Consider the following 17065-nt stretch of genomic DNA (forward strand, 5'->3'; position numbering starts at 1 on the left):
CAACTTGAACTGCACATAGGTATGAACACACAAAAATTGCATGAGCTCACATTTACCATAAATAGATTGTAACCTACCCTCTCTAACTGCATTCATATGTATTTTTCATACAGTTCTTCACTGTCAGTTTAATTTCCATTCTATAAGTTCACATAGAATTTTTCTTTTTTCAACCATCTTTATTTTCTCTTCTTTATTAATTTCCAGGTACTTTAGTTAGATTGTGAGCCTTCGGGACAGTAAGGGAATTTTTTAAGTACCTTCTTACTTCTCATTTATAATCTTAATGTATATTTTCTTCAAACCGCTTAGAACCTAACGGATGTAGCGGTATATAAGAAATAAATTACATTACATTACATTTGCGCATGTGCTAGAATTCTATTCTGCGTCCTTTCACAATAAAACCATAACAACATATAGTAATTTTAAGCAATTCAACATACTTTTTTCTAACTTTTTCCATCCATCTAATCTAACCAATTTCTGTTTTTAATCCCACAGTTTTTACTTATTATGTTTCATTTTTTAATGAACTATAAACCAAGACGAGCTCCTTTAGGAAGTAGATTCGGTATATAAAATGAAGATTAGATTAGAACATAAAAATGGACTAAAAACAGTGTACTTGTCTTTAAGCATATAGTAGGAACTGACTGGAGACAAGCTTAAAGACAAGTACACTGTTTTTAGTCCATTTTTCTATTTGTGCATTTGACATCTATTGGACCCCTGAGGAAAGCGTGTTCGCCAAAACACAGACCGTGTTGGACTTTTTCATATGTATTCTTATGTTGTTATGGTTTTATTGTGAAAGGACGTATAATAAATCATTTTCAGAACATCAGCATCCACAGGTTTTTGCACAACAGACGAAGATTCAGTGCCCGACAACATGATGCACGACCTACTCCTACTGGAGCGATGGTCTAGGACATGGCAACTCAACTTCAATGCCAAAAAATGCAAAGTTATGCACCTGGGCAGCCAGAATCCATGCAAGTCTTATACCCTTAATGGCGAGATCCTAGCAAAAACGGTAGCAGAACGAGACTTGGGGGTAATCGTCAGTGAGGACATGAAGTCTGCCAATCAAGTGGAGCAGGCTTCGTCCAAGGCAAGACAAATCATGGGCTGCATACGAAGGGGTTTCGTCAGTCGTAAGGCGGAAGTCATTATGCCATTGTATAGATCCATGGTGAGGCCCCACCTGGAATACTGTGTGCAATTCTGGAGGCCGCATTATCGCAAGGATGTGCTGAGACTGGAGTCGGTGCAAAGAATGGCCACCCGGATGGTCTCGGGACTCAAGGATCTACCATACGAAAAACGGCTTGACAAATTACAGCTATACTCGCTCGAGGAGCGCAGAGAGAGGGGGGACATGATCGAGACGTTCAAGTATCTTACGGGCCGCATCGAGGCGGAGGAAGATATCTTCTTTTTCAAGGGTCCCACGACAACAAGAGGGCATCCGTTGAAAATCAGGGGCGGGAAACTACGAGGTGACACCAGGAAATTCTTTTTCACTGAAAGAGTGGTTGATCGCTGGAATAGTCTTCCACTACAGGTGATTGAGGCCAGCAGCGTGCCTGATTTTAAGGCCAAATGGGATCGGCACATGGGATCTCTTCACAGGGCAAAGGTAGGGGAGGGACATTAAGGTGGGCAGACTAGATGGGCCGTGGGCCCTTATCTGCCGTCTATTTCTATGTTTCTTGGATTGATTCTTCTGTGGATTTTGGGGTCTTCTTTTTTCTTTTGTTGTGTGGAATTCTATTCTGCACATTACAAAATTATTATGCAGAGAATAGCATTCCAACATACACACAGATACATGCCAATACATGCTTTTTCTACTCAAACATGAGCACAGCACTAGCTGGCCTTCTCACAGAACTGTGTGCTGCATGCACATCATTTTTGTGCAGGTAGGAAGATCCTGGATTCTCTACAAGGCTGGCTGTTCCAGCAGTTGGAAATGGAAAACAATTGGGATGGGGCCATACTGGACTTAATGCTTACGAACTGGGAGAGTATTTCTGATATCATAGTGGGGGAGAGTGTGGTGCAGTGGTTAGAGCTACAGCCTCAGCACCCTGAGGCTGTAGGTTCAAATCCTGCACTGCTCCTTGTGACCTTGGGCAAGTCACTTAATCTTCCGCTGCCCCAGGTACATTAGATAGGATGTGAGCCCACCATGACAGATAGAGAAAATGCTTGAAGTACCTGTATGTAAAACCGCTTTGAGTGTGGCTGTATAACTACAAAAAGGCAAGTCCCAATCCTTTCCCCCCTTAGTATGTTTGGATTATCTGGCATCCAGCGATCACCAGATGGTGGAGTTTATTGAAACAGGTATAGAGAGGGTTCATTCAAAAGTGAAGGTTCTAGACTACAAAATTTATTTTTTTCAAGAAGTTTGCCGCAAGGGAACTCCTTAAATTTACTTGCACTGAAGATGCAAGTAGCAAAACAGGATATTCCTGTTGGGAATTCAACTATTACAGACACTGCTGGGATACAATTTATAAGTTAAGTGGCTGTTATTTAGATTTTTTTTGTGACAGTGTTTAGCTATTTGTATCATGCTTTACCCAAAGCAAGTCACAATAAATACATATATGATCAAAATAGTAACAAAAACACTTGAATACTTTCAACAGTGAGTGAGTCTCTAATTTTCCTGATGTGAGGGAGCCACAACTCAAAGGCTTTTTAGTGTTTGTTGATAAAGTGGAGATTTTTTTCTGCTCACCAATGATTTAGTTGATTTCCTTGCAGTGATTCTTAGCCACTCGTGGGAGTAGCTTGAACAGGTCTTTTTTCCACACTTACTTTATGCTTACCCCTTGGGTTAGTGTTGTGTCCCTGTATATCGGAAGGGAGTGGATTATATCGTATATTGGTCTCAATCCTTCCTCATCCCCTAACAAAGATCCTAACTTTCTCTCAATTCTTCCTTCACCCCCCATAGACCTTTCAGTTCTTTCTTCCTTCTGCTTGAAAAGAGTTTTCCCTTAGTCTGCCTTTCATTCGTCCAATTGTTGTTCATCCCAATTACAATCTAACTCTTTCAAAGCTTCCCCCCTTCACTCTTTTGATTCTTCTTCTCCTTCCCCCCCAAGGGGGCCCAACTCTTTCATTCATTCATTCCCCACAGCCCCAAATGGGAGCCCAGCTCTTTTTCTCCCCAAAGGGTCCAAGCCTTCCCACATGTGTTCAAATGGGGTTCCTCTTGGTTTTAAGAAAAGTTTGGACAATTTCCTAGAGGAAAAGTCCATAGTCTATTATTGAGAAAGACATGGGTGAAGCCACTGCTTGCCCTGGATCGGAAGCATGGAATCCTGATACTCTTTGGGGTTCCGGAATGTTGTTACTTTCTGGGATTCTAGAATCTTGCCATTCTTAGAGATTCTGCCTGGAATCTTGATACTCTTTGGGGTTCTGGAATATTTTGTTACTCTTTGGGATTCTGGAATCTTTTGTTACTCTTTAGAATTCTGGAATCTTGCTATTCTTTAGGATTCTGAATGGAATGTTGCTACTCTCTGGGATTCCGGAATCTTGTTATTCTTTGAGATTCTGCCTGGAATCTTGATACTCTTTGGGGTTCCGGAATCTTGTTACTCTCTGGGATTTCAGAATCTTGCTATTCTTTAGGATTCTGAATGGAATGTTGGTATTCTCTGGGATTGCGGAATCTTGCTATTCTTTGAGATTCTGCCTGGAATCTTGATTCTCTTTGGGGTTCTGGAATCTTGCTATTCTTTGAGATTATGCCTGAAATCTTGATACTCTTTGGGGTTCCGGAATCTTGTTACTCTCTGGGATTCCAGAATCTTGCTATTCTTTGAGATTATGCCTGGAATCTTGATACTCTTTGGGGTTCCGGAATCTTGATACTCTTTGGGGTTCCGGAATCTTGTTACTCTCTGGGATTCCAGAATCTTGCTATTCTTTAGGATTCTGAATGGAATGTTGGTATTTTCTGGGATTGCGGAATCTTGCTATTCTTTGAGATTATGCCTGGAATCTTGATACTCTTTGGGGTTCTGGAATCTTGATACTCTTTGGGGTTCCGGAATCTTGTTACTCTCTGGGGTTCCGGAATCTTGTTACTCTCTGGGATTCCAGAATCTTGCTATTCTTTAGGATTCTGAATGGAATGTTGGTATTCTCTGGGATTCCAGAATCTTGCTATTCTTTAGGATTCTGAATGGAATGTTGGTATTCTCTGGGATTGCGGAATCTTGCTATTCTTTGAGATTATGCCTGGAATCTTGATACTCTTTGGGGTTCTGGAATCTTGATACTCTTTGGGGTTCCGGAATCTTGTTACTCTCTGGGGTTCCGGAATCTTGTTACTCTCTGGGATTCCAGAATCTTGCTATTCTTTAGGATTCTGAATGGAATGTTGGTATTCTCTGGGATTCCAGAATCTTGCTATTCTTTAGGATTCTGAATGGAATGTTGGTATTCTCTGGGATTGCGGAAACTTGCTATTCTTTGAGATTATGCCTGGAATCTTGATTCTCTTTGGGGTTCTAGAATCTTTTGTTACTGTTTTTGACCTGGATTGGTCACCGTGAGAACGGGCTACTGGGCTTGATGGCGCATTGGTCTGACCCAGTCGGACTGATGCCTCATCTCTCACTCTTCCTTCCTCCTTCCCCAAAGGATGCCTTGGGCTCCAGTCCCTTCAGCCCTGGAAGGAGCATGCGCACAGGACTGACCCGGGAAGCGGAAGCCAGCCTTTGTTTCCCCCCCCCCTCCACTCTATCTCTCGCGCCGCCCGCGTGCGCGTGTATGTGTGTGGCTCGTGGGTGCGCGCGAGCGGTCGTCCAGCGGGTCTTGGCCGCTGCTTCGGGAGCGTCGTGTTCTGAAGGTGGAGACGGAGCCTCGGCGCGAGGACGTTGAACTCCTGCCCCTCCCCCCAGCGCTCTTTAGTTAAACCGCCGCGCCATTTGGCGGGAAATCCGCCCCCTTCGCAGAGGTGACAGCAGGAGAGCGGCCGAGGATGGCTCCCGTGCGCCGAGAAGATGCGGAGCCCCAGAGCAGCGGTGCGGAGGGGGGGGGGGGAAGGGGAGAGGCAACACCCCTCCAGTCGCAAGAAGTGGTGCTGGGCAGGGGCACAACGTGTGTCTTAAGTGCCTCCTCCCCCCACTCACTTCCACTGCTGCCATCATGCCCCGGGCAACCCCCCCCCTCCCAGCCAGAGGGATGCCTACTCCCTCTAGCCACCAGGCTTGCCTATTCCAAAGGGCAGACCTTCCCCTCCGCATGGGCATCCTGGGACTGGCACCCGTCAGCCAATCATAGCCTTGGGCCCCTCCCAAGATGTGCCAGGAAGGGGAATGCCTGCTCTTTTGAAGAGATGGGTCTGCTGGCCAGAGAGAATAGGTATCCCTCCGGCCGGCCTTTGTAAGCAAGGGGGAGGGAGTGGGCTGGGGTGTGCTTGGCGGTGAGAGGGTGTGGGCATCCCTCCTGCTGTGTGTGTGTGGGGGGGGGGGGGGGTTGTTTGACTGCAGTGGCGGAAGGGAGTGGGCATCCCTCATTTGGTGTGTGTCGGGAGGGAGTAGCTATCCCTCCCACTGCCAGAGGGTTTGTGTGTGTCAGGTGAGTTGCTTGGTGGTGGTGGTGGTGGCGGTGGGAGGGTGTGGGCTGTGTGTGTGTGTGTGTGGGGGGGGGGTGCTTGACTGCAGTGGCAGAAGGGAGTAGGCATCCCTCATTGCTGGTGGTGTGTGTGTCGGGTGGGTTGCTTGGTGGTGGTGGGGGGAGGGAGTAGGTATCCCTCCTGTCGATCTTGAATTTGGGGATGCATTCTGTGCATGTGCCAATCAATCTTACCGGTGATGCCCGCATGCAAATTAAGCGACCCTTCGTGATTCTCCACAAACCTCGTATGTTTTTCAAAAGAATGATTTGCCTTTTTGAAATTGTTACAATAGCAGCCGCAACAGCGACCTGTTGGATTTTACAGTGATCATTACAGAATCTTCTCCTTAATCCTCTGTTGCCCCAGCTACAAAATAAGTGCCTGTTTGTCTGTAAATCACTCTGAATGTGTAGCCACAAAAAGTCAGTATACAAGTCCCATCCGTTGGAGGTGTGCCAGAGGAAGAGAGACAACACCTCAGATAGCATAGAGTAGTGGGGTCCTAGAATTTAGAGGAAGCCAAATCTCCTATTTTCTATAAAAATCTGTACAAGAGTGCACCTACTAGAATGGTCAGTGGACTTCATCATAGGGCTGCACAACAACTAATTGCAATTAAAAATTTTAATCACAAAAAGCATTCCCCTCACATTTCCTTCTATACAGGTACAGTGGCAAATATAGACAGCAGAAGTAAATTCACAGAACTGACATGTTTAGGGGTCCTTTTATTAGCATGTGCAAAATGCTAAGACATCCATTAAATTCCCATGGGCATCTTATTCTTTAGTGCATGCTAAATCGGTTAATAAAAGAACCCCTAATTATTAAAATAAAAATAAATCATTTTTCTTACCTTTGTTGCTTGGTGATATCAAAGACAGAATAAAATGATTAGAAAAATAAAATTACCAAGCAGAATGATTTATTTTCATTTTAGTAATTAAAACGTCACTTCTGAGAATTTACTTCTGCTGTCTAGATTTGCCACTGTACGTGTATAGAAGGAAATGTGAGGGGGATGCTTTTTGTGATTAAAAATTATAATTGCAATTAATCTTGATTATGATGAAGCAGGGCTGCACATTGATTATGTTTAAATTTGTTTTATTATTTTGATTAAATTGTATAGGGACAGTTGTATTTTGTTATTTGTTAAGATGTATGGGGCTATTGCTCCAGGATGATGTAAATGATTCGTAAGTTTGTAAGACTTATGTGTAATTATGTATGTTTGTTGTAAGGAAAGCACTGAGATCCCAGGCGGTATATAAATAAATGTTTTAAATAAATAAATAAATATTTCAATATGTATAGTTTGGAAGAAAGGTGGGAGGGGAAATTAGGATACAGATGTTTAGCTCTGGCTTAAATGTACAGGAGGCAAGTTTCTTTCAATTGAATGAAGCTGAAAGGGGACAAACTCAGAAGTGACCTGAGCAAATACTTTGTCACAGAAAGAGTAGAAAATTCATGGAATGGCCTTCCTGTGGAGGTGGTGCGGATGACAAAGATTTGAATTCAAGAAAACTTGGGACAAATACATAGGGCAATGGCCACAGTACATTTTTGTGGCCTTCATATCCAGCGATTGTGGGTAGAGAAAAGGCCTTGTTTGAAGCTCTGCTGAGTCACAAGTGCCTGCATAGTCACTTTGACATACATGCACATCAATGTGAGCATGTAGTCCAGGGGTAGGCAGTTCCGGTTTGCGAGAACCGGATCCAGATAGATTTGCATCTCAAGGAGGCAGTGCATGCAAATCCATCTCATGCATATTCATTGTGGATATCCTGAAAACCTGACCTGGCTCCAGCTCTTGAGGACCGGAATTGCCCACCCCTGATGTAATCATATATGATCCAGAAGAGTTTCTCTACCTACAGTACTGGCAAAACCTCTCATTGGTGCACCTCTGCTCCAGCTCAGCCCCCAAAATATAAGCAGGTGGAATTACTGGTTGCTGGTAAACGTACTTCCATTTTAATATTGGCCAGATAGGTTAGAGAAAAGGTCTGTGGTACTTTGTACCAAGGTTGGTTGACAGGCTGCAATGGAATGTGGTGGCTATGTTGTGTGCACCCTCATTGCTTGCTCTTATCTGATGTTGCACTGTTGGATGATGGTACAGTAGTCTCAATTATCGGATGTAAACAGATTTTGTCAGATGATATGGAAAATAATGGTAACCCCCTGGGTCCAAGAATTCTTGCACATACTGGAAAAGTATGATCTCAGCTTGAAAATATGGCTTCTTTGCAGCATGTGATTCCGGAAAACAGGAAGACAACCTATGCATTTTTTAACTTCAACGTGATCACCTCACCAGGAAGTTGGTCAATTATCAATGGTTGGATAATTGAGACTGTACTGTATGCTTTTAGAATCAAAGTTAGTATATAAAATTATATTTGTAAGCCAGAGCTTTCTCATTTCCACTTTACTACTTCTACTGCTATTAATTATTTCTAGAGCACTACAAGCCTTTTACATGGAAAAGGTTGGAGATCACTGATCCAGGATCTCTTAAGGGAAAGGAAAAGATAATAGATAGCTTGGATGAGCAGACTAGATAGGCCTTGTGGTCTTTCTGCCTTCATTTTTCTGTTCCTGTGTTCCTAATGATTAATGTAAAAACACAAGAATAGCTTTATTGGGTCAGACCAATAGTCCATCTATTCCAGTATCTCATCCTCACAATGGCCAATCTAGGTCACTAGTACCTGGAAAAACCCCAAATACCGTAGTACCAACATTCTATGCTACCAATCTAGGGCAAGCAGTGGCTTCCCCTATGTCTGTCTCGATAGCAGACTATGGACATTTGCTCTTGGAACTTGTCCAAACCTTTTTTTTTTTTTTAAAACCATCTATGTTAACTTCTCTTAATATATCCTCTGCATTCCAGAGCTTAACTATTTTCTGAGTGAAAAAATATTTCCTCCTATTGGTTTTAAAAGTATTTCCCTGTACTTCGAGTGTCCTCTAATCTTTGTGTAACATGAAGAGGCTGTAACTTATTCAAAACATGGCGGCTAAATTAATATTTGGCAAAAGTAAACACGATCATGTTACTTCTTTGTTGAAAGCCTTGCATTGGCTTCCAGTCTGTTGGAGAGCCCAATTCAAATGTGCCAGTTATATTCAAATTCTGTATGGGTTTTTTTTTTCCCATTGATTACTTTTTCTTTCAATTCCCAACAGCCTTTATCCTCTAGGGGGATTCACAAATTTAAATTAGCCTTCCCTTCTATTAGGGGAATCAAAGCTTTAGGTAGGATCTATCATTCTTTGGCATTTTCCTTTGTAAAAATCTGGAATGATCTTCTTACAGAAATTAGACTCCTTCCTTCTCTGACAATCTTTCAGAAAACTTTGAAGACTTATCTATTTCAGAAATCTTTAAATGATAAATAAGGGATTGCAATTGATGACTTTCTTGTCCAATTATTCACTTTCCTTATCCTTTCAATAACTTTGTGTGAACCAGCTCGAGCCCTATAGTCGAGATGACTCGGTATATTAAACTAAGGATTGGATTGGATTGATTTTTGACAGAGTAAAAAATTGATCCACTTGTACCCGTTCTATATCACTTAGGATTTTGAAGACTTCAATCATATCTCCCTCTCAGCCGTCTTTTTTTCCTTTTTAGTCTTTTGTCATATGTGTGGCGTTCCATCCCCTTTACATAATACTTGAACAGTTTACCTAAAGATTAAACGAATTGATTGCCCTACAATACTTACTTTCTCCTATGCTCTTGTTTGCTTTTTGCTGGTCTTTAATTATTTGTAAACCGAGTTGAGCTCCGTCGGGAGATGACCCGGTATATAAATCGAAGATTAGATTAGATCATATTGGTCGCTCTTTGAACCTTTTCTAGTTCTGCTATATCTTGAGATAAGGTGACCAGACTTGAATGTAGTACTCAAGGTGAGGTTTCACCATGGAGCTGATACAGTGGCTTTGTAACATTCTTAGTCTTGTTTACCGTCCCTTTTCTTATAATTCCTAGCATCTTTTGTTTGCATTTTTTGGCTTATGCTGCACATTGGGCAAAAAGTGTAAAGCAGATATGCATTGGCAATAGGATGCATGGCAGTCCATTCTCCATCTCCTTTGCAGAGAATGCAAAAAAGAAAAATCAGCGCTTGCAGGATATATCCTGCTGCTGAGCTTGAGAAGTATTTGCTGGATCTTAACTTGTTAACAGTACCGGCAGAAAATGATTGTGTACTGTCATGAGATAAGCTCAGTTGAAGTAAAGAGAAGGCCTGAGAGCGGATAAGCTATGAGTTGCTCCGGGAGGGGAATCTATTGAAAATCTCCCTTGAAACATTGGTTCCCCTTGATTGACCTGAGAGAGTGTGATAGCAGAAGGGCTAAGAGAGGGGGGAGAAGTAGAGTCCCTGATGTGGAATGGGGGTGGGAAGGAGAAACAGGACCCTGTATGGGGAATGGAGGGGGGTAGAGGGAAGAGAGAATCCTCTAATTGGAGAGGAGAGAGAGCTGGGGTTCTGAGAAAGGGATGGGGCTCCTAAGATGGGGAAGAGAGAGAAAGGTGGGACAGGTGTTTTTCTGTTTGTATGCCCTGCTCCCTGAACCATCTTAAATTCTGTGACACACAAAGAGAATTCATCTGACAAATGGTCTAATTTCTTTCTATACTTAAGGAATGTTTTTCCTACTGCTGGGGTCTGATCAGTGGAATCCTTGACTTGCAGCCAAAGGGATAGATCGGGATGTTCTATGCAGTCGGTGTCTTCTCCCTGTAAATACTGTGATTTATCCCTTTTCAGCCATGTCGAACTCCAGCAGTTTTGCAGCCTCACGTTCTCGACGTGAAAAGAGAGAGAAAAAAGGGCGTCGAGAAGCTCTTGATCAACTGAAAAAAGTCAAGGCTGGTGAAAAAGTCAAATACCAGGTAAATGGGTCATTTTTATTTCCTAAGGCAGTTATTTTCAACTTTTTAAGAATGCTATTTTTACTTAGAATACCAAGCTATTTGCCTAATGTACTTAAAATGCTATTGCTGGAATGGTGTATTATTTACGTTATGTTGATAAGTTCAGTTTTCAAATGGTTAACTGGGTGTTAGGGTCCAAAATCATCCATTTCAAACTTAATTGGGTTGCGTTTCTAAATTTAAGAATCTAATTTTACTAGGCAACTAACCTCCCTTTTTACTAAGCCACAGAAGAGGTTTCTACTACAGCCCGGGGCACTAAATGTTCAGATGCTGTTCTGGCACTCATAGGAATTCTGTAAGTGTTGGAGCACTTAGCAAAACTTCTACCATGGCTTAATGAAAAGGGGGTCAATGAATACTATTACACAATCCAATCTTTAGTTTTATATACCGATTCATCCCTACAGGAGGGCTCGACTCAGTTAAGTAGATAGTCATGGGAGTGAAGTTAGGAATGATAGTTCGATGACAAAAATGAGCTCTATGCTGTGGGCATTATGCTGTTTTGGAGACTGAGAATCATCATTTAGTGCTTAATACAATTCAGTTTACTAAGGAAATTTAGATGACTGAGGGTCTTGAGTTACAGTTGCAAGATGAATAGCTTTCAAGCTTTTTGGACAAGAGGATTAAATGCTGAAAATTAACCTATCAAATATGTAGTATCAAATGAGGTGTGACAATTACTACTTGTTTGTGGACATAGGTAGAGTTAATTGTAATTTGTTGATCTTCTCAAAGGAATAGTCTGCTAATCTCTAAACTAACAAACAAGAATTCTTGAGCCTTCTGATTGGAATGAATCGTGAGATATTTATTAATTTTAAAAATCTATAACCTGCACTTACCACAGCTCAAGGCAGAAAAACACTACCTGAAATCTTTACCACTTCAAGTTAGAATGGCAGATAATGTTTTTCGCAAGTAACTGAAAACATTTTTTTGTTCTCACAGACTTTTAATACGTAGATAATTGAATCATCACTGTGCTGTATTTATACCAAGGACATTGGTAAACTAGCCTGAGCTCTGATGGAAATAATTATTTTATTTTTATTGTTTTATATTTTTATCACATATGTACTGTGTTGTTTTTATTGTAATCATGCTATATGTTTTGTATATTCTTTTTGAATTTGGGGCTTTTTCTATCGGTCCATTAACTTCGGCATCAGAAACATTGGTCCCAGTGGCTGCTGGAGCTGCATTGGATACTAGGAGTGTACAGGTACCAAGGTCTCCACCTGCCTCAACATTGAGTATGACATGTATGAAATTGATATCATCCTTGTCGAAAACTAAAAGCATGGCATCAGTCCCCCTCGAGGCACGGTGACAGGAGCTCCAGGGTGTTGGTTTCAGGAGCAGCTCTCCCCCTGTGTGGCCCTGACCCCGCTACTGATTCAACCTGGACAGATTATCGGACTGCCTCAGTACCTGTCTTCGAGGAGGCAATCTGAGCCATACTCCAGGAGGAGCTGAGGTGCCTCTTTCTAGGGTGTGGTGCAAAGACATCAGGGGTACTTGTACCAGATGTAGAACTACTCTAGCCCATCCTGAAGATATACACTTTGCCTGTTGGGCGGTTGTTGATGTTGGCACCAACTGATACAGTGACTCTACTTCAGAGGAGAAAACTGCCCTGGAATGTCTGGGGCAATCTGCACCTCAGCACCAATTGAGGCTTTGAACCTACTTCCATTAGACTGAGGCAGGCTCCGACAGATATTTTATGATAAGTATTTTATGATAAGTATTCGACCACCTCTCCTTCCGCTTACTGGTCCAATCATTAATCTTAAGTATATTGGCCTACTGTAACATCATATACCTAGGAGCCTACAAAAACACCATCAAACGCCTAAGAATAGTACAAAATGCCGCCGTCCGCCTCATCTTCTATTGGTAAACTGCTATATGTAACTCATAGCAATCATAATCACTCCGACTATACTACCCCTGAGTATATTACCTACTTGAAAAAACTAACTTTGTCAATGTACCATCTAAAATGTAAATGTAACGTGATTGTAAAATTGCATTGTCTAAAGTACTAATATAACATTAACTAAACTGTATCTTCGCTGTAATTGTACAGTCTCTTCTTCTGTTAACCGCATAGAACTTCCACGGTAATGCGGTATACAAGAATAAAGTTATTATTATTATTATTATTATTATTATCTTCGGCCTCAAAAAATACGACCACATCAGCCCCTATTATGCTAAACTCCACTGGCTGCCGGTGGAGGCAAGAATCACCTTCAAATTCGCCTGCCTCTGCTTCAAAACCTTAGCAGGCTCCTCACCAATCTACCTATCCGAACACCTTGAAATTGCACGACCCTCGCACACGAAACACCAACCTGTTCTCCTTCCCCTCCATGAAGGGCTGCCTCTACAAAAAATTCCTTGATCGATCTCTAGCATTCCAAGCAGGCAAATGGAACAAATGCCTCTCTACCCTTATCTCCAATTCCCCCCACTATCAAACATTCCGGAAGTTAACCAAAACCTACCTCTTTGACAAATTCCTCTGATCAACCCTCCCTCCTCCCCCTTCCCCTCCTGACCTCTCCCCCTAAACCCTCACTACCTCATGCAACACTGCAATCTGTAACGCTGCTGTATCTAACTATAGCAATTTTAACCGTTCTGAACATATAACCTAACCGCCAAAATAACTTCACAGCACATTTATTGTCAAAAAACGTAAAGGTAACCTGACCGAATTTGTATCGTCCAAAATGTAAATCTAACCTTAACGAAATTGTAACATCACTGTAAATATACAGTCTCTTCTTCTGTTAACCGCATAGAACTTCCATGGTAATGCGGTATACAAGAATAAAGTTATTATTATTATTTTGCTGAGTCTAATATGGACTGCTGCTGGGCTTCTGAGTAGGAACCTAAGAGCTTCTTGGAGGAGAGGTCTTTAGATATATGCTCAGATCACTCCCCTCCAGAATAATAATAATAATAATTGTATTCTTATATACCGCCAAAGCCATGGAAGGTCTAGGCAGTTTACAGCAAGAAGTGCTGGACAATCAGCGAAGAGGATACAATCAAAGTCAACAGTACAATCTTACATAATGAAAGAATTGGAAAGCTATATAGTTCTTAGCAGAGCTGTGTAGATTCTTAGTTTACAAATCGATTGAACAAACTCGTTTTCCAGGGGAGCTCTCCTATTTTGGTTTCTTGGGGAAATGGCAACTTCCATTCCATTTCAGTTAGACTAGGACTGAGTCGTTAACTATACTGGACTGTGCTTTTCCTCCATGGGAGGCTGTGACAGTCCCTATTCACAATATCCAGGGAGACCCCTCTCTCTGCAAAGGTAGTACCTAAAAAAGCAGACACCACATACAGGCTGCAGGATTCGAGAAGACTCAATTGCTCTACCATTCCAAGGTAGTCAAATCTGCTCTCAAAAGGGCCAAAAAGTCCTACAGTCACACCTTAGCTCCTCCAGGTAGAGAGGCTCGGACTCTGAATCCTTTTGGAGGAAAGCTTTTCAGGCCTTGATACTTATTTCCTGCATCCAGAGCTAACTGTGTTACCGGAGCCTGTACTTGAAATCTGTGTTTGCTTTTTTATACAGCCTCTCTAGTTTGCTTCATAAGAGGTTCACTGTTGACAAAACCCTTTATCAAAGCTACTATGTCATGGAACTGGAACATTGTACTGGGCCAGGAGATAACTCCTTTTGAGCCTTTAGATCGGGGCTCAACAAATCTGGGGCGCCATTTGTCCCTGGTTCCTGGGATATTTTTGCCAATTTAAAATTGTGCTTGACAGGAAACGCAACAGGAAATTCCTCTTCTGTGCCTGGCTGTGGCTGGGTAATAGAGAAGGAGAGAGATGTTGAAGGGTGGAATGCTGGATATCATGGGTGTGTGGGGCTAATGAAGAACAGAAGGACTGGTCTATGATCGTCATGCTCTCAAAAAGTTCAGACAATTAGAGACCCATTCTAGATCTTACATAAGTCAATGCAGCTCTGAAAGTGCCGCGGTTTCACATGGAGACAGTATAATCAGGCATGGAGGTGCTGGGGGAATTTCTGGCCTGTTTGGATTTGAAGGAAGCCTACCTGCACATTCCCATCTTTCTGGACTACAGAAAGTTCCTGAGATTTCATGTCCTGGAAAACCATTACCAGTTCTCAGCTCTTCCCTTTGGAGTGGCGACAGCACATCAAATGTTTACCAAGGTGATGGTGATGATAGCTGCCTATCTATGTAAGACAGACTTGCAGGTTTATGCATACCTTGTTTCTGGAAGGAGAACAAGCGGAGTTCCAGATCCTGTAGGGCTTTAGCTGGATAGTGAACTTCCAAAAGAGCCAACTGGTTCCATCCAAATCCCTGAAATGCCTGCGAGTCATCTTCATCATGGTAGAAGGTCGTGTCTACCTTCCAGAGGCACACAGACAGAAGCATTGCACCAGATAACAAGTTTGTTGGCCAAACCAGCTCCGTCCATGTGGCACTATCTCCCAAGTGCTGGGCTCCATGGCAGCCATGATAGATATAATCCCATGGGTGAAGGCTCATATGCTTCTTCTCCAGAGTGTGTTACTCTCACATTGGTCACCTCAATCGGACTCCCTGCAGATATCTCTGCTGTAGACTCCGGAAGTCCAGGCTTGTATGGACTGGTAGCTCTACACACAAGAGTTATCAAGGGGCATGCCCCTCAGAATAACCTCATGGGTAATTGTGACAATGGATGCCAGTCTGTTTGGCTGGGGAGCTCACTACAATGGATGTCTGGTCCAGGGGCGTTGATTGTTCTCTCAAAGGAAGTGGTCAGTTAACAGATTGGAACTTCGAGCCATTCATTTGGCTTGCAGAGGCTGGAGAAGAGTCTGGAGGGACAAGCGGTCTGAGTCTTCTCGGACAATGCTGCTGTGGTGGCGTATGTCAATCGCCAGGGAAGCACCAAGAGTGTGCAGCTGTGTCTAGAGGCCCACTTACTATTCAGGTGGGTGGGGTTTCATCTTCAGGCTCTTTCAGTGGCATATATAGCGGGATTGGACAATGTTCAGATCGATTTCCTCAGCAGACAGATCCAGGAGAATGGACATTGTCTGTAGTAGCCTTCCAATCTATTGCTCATCGCTGGAGTAGCCCAACGTTCGATTTGATGGCGACAGCAAGAAACAAGAAGGCGGACTGATTTTTCAGTTGAAGATCTAGTTCGGAAGTGCATGTCTGGACGCTCTGGTCCAGCCGTGGCCGAAGAGCAAGCTCTTGTACGTGTTTCCTCTGTGGCCCTTGATAAGCCGGATACTCCACAGGATTGCAAGCCATTGGGGAAGAGTCATTCTTGTGGCTCCAGATTAGCCCTGCAGACCGTGTTATGCAGACTTAGTGCATTGTCAGAGGGGCTCTAGTCTCAGACTACAGCGGGACCTTTTTTCTCAGGGACCAGTGGTCATAAAATATCTGGATCGCTTTGCTTTTACAAGTGCCATTAATGCCCAAGGGATACTCAGAGGTAATCATTGCTACTCTGCTCAGAGCCAAAAGGCCTATGACTGTCTCTGCTTATGCTAAGGCTTGGGAAACTTTCCAGCACTGGTACATTAAGGAAAAGGCCGAGCCTTCCTCTGTTCTGATCTCGGTGGTGTTAGCCTTCCTCCAGGCTGGCCTTGACAAGGGTCTTACAGTGGCATCCCTCAGAGTCCAAATGGCAGGACTCTCTTGTTCCAGGGCTCTAGAATGTAAGTTTTCATTGGTGTCTCATCCGAACATAGCCAGATTCCTAAAGGTGGTGCTGTTGCTCAGGCCAGTTCCCTCATGGAACCTTAACGTGGCTTTGCAGGGCCTCAGGAAGGCTCCATACGAGCTGCTGAAGGAAGCATCCTTTGTGCACCATTCTGTCCTTTTTGCCAAAGGTTGTTTTGGCTTTCCATGCCAATCAAGAGGTCAAATTGCTGGTGTTCAAGTCCACAGATATTAGCAAGAAGGACTGGATTCTGAAAAGTTGGATGTGAGAAGGGCGCTAATGCAATATCTTGAGGTCACTATTAAGTTCAGGCTATTTGGCTATCTTTTTGTACTTGCTAGTACTCACTAGTGGAGGTCTGCACGGGAACAGGGATTGCGGGAATCCCCCCCCTAACCCATGGGACTCCCACGGGGACCCCCCTCTGGCCAACGGGACTCCCACGGGGACCCCCTCTAACCAACAGGACTCCCAAGGGGATGGAAGGCTTTGGAAGCAGGGTTCATCCATATAATATAATGGACACGTCAGCCTTAGTAAAAGAGGGGTTTATAAGTTAATTACCTGAACAGAAAACAAAAAAAGGGTTCCACCAAAGAGATTCAACAAGGAAAACAGCAGCGCAAACACAAAAGAAACTGTGGAATTGATGATCCTGTCAGAAGTAATTGCTGCTTTTTATGGGGACGGGC

General features: G+C 43.1%; 1 protein-coding gene across 4 annotated transcripts in view; it reads left to right on the forward strand.

Annotated features, from left to right (window-relative positions):
• The window catches only part of POLA1 (DNA polymerase alpha 1, catalytic subunit), an 874681-nt gene continuing 857616 nt past the window's right edge, over positions 1–17065 (forward strand). Inside the window, exons 1-2 of one of the 4 annotated variants that reach the window (XM_033948024.1) lie at positions 1–19; positions 10462–10586. In XM_033948024.1, coding sequence (XP_033803915.1) covers positions 10464–10586 — 123 coding nt within the window. In that variant the 5' untranslated portion in view covers positions 1–19; positions 10462–10463. Of the gene's footprint in view, positions 20–4766; positions 5064–10461; positions 10587–17065 lie in introns of those variants that run through there. The other 3 variants (XM_033948022.1, XM_033948023.1, XM_033948020.1) reach the window with 3 other exon arrangements.

Source organism: Geotrypetes seraphini, chromosome 6, assembly GCF_902459505.1.
Source record: "Geotrypetes seraphini chromosome 6, aGeoSer1.1, whole genome shotgun sequence".
In the NCBI taxonomy this organism is placed as follows: Eukaryota; Metazoa; Chordata; class Amphibia; order Gymnophiona; family Dermophiidae; genus Geotrypetes; species Geotrypetes seraphini.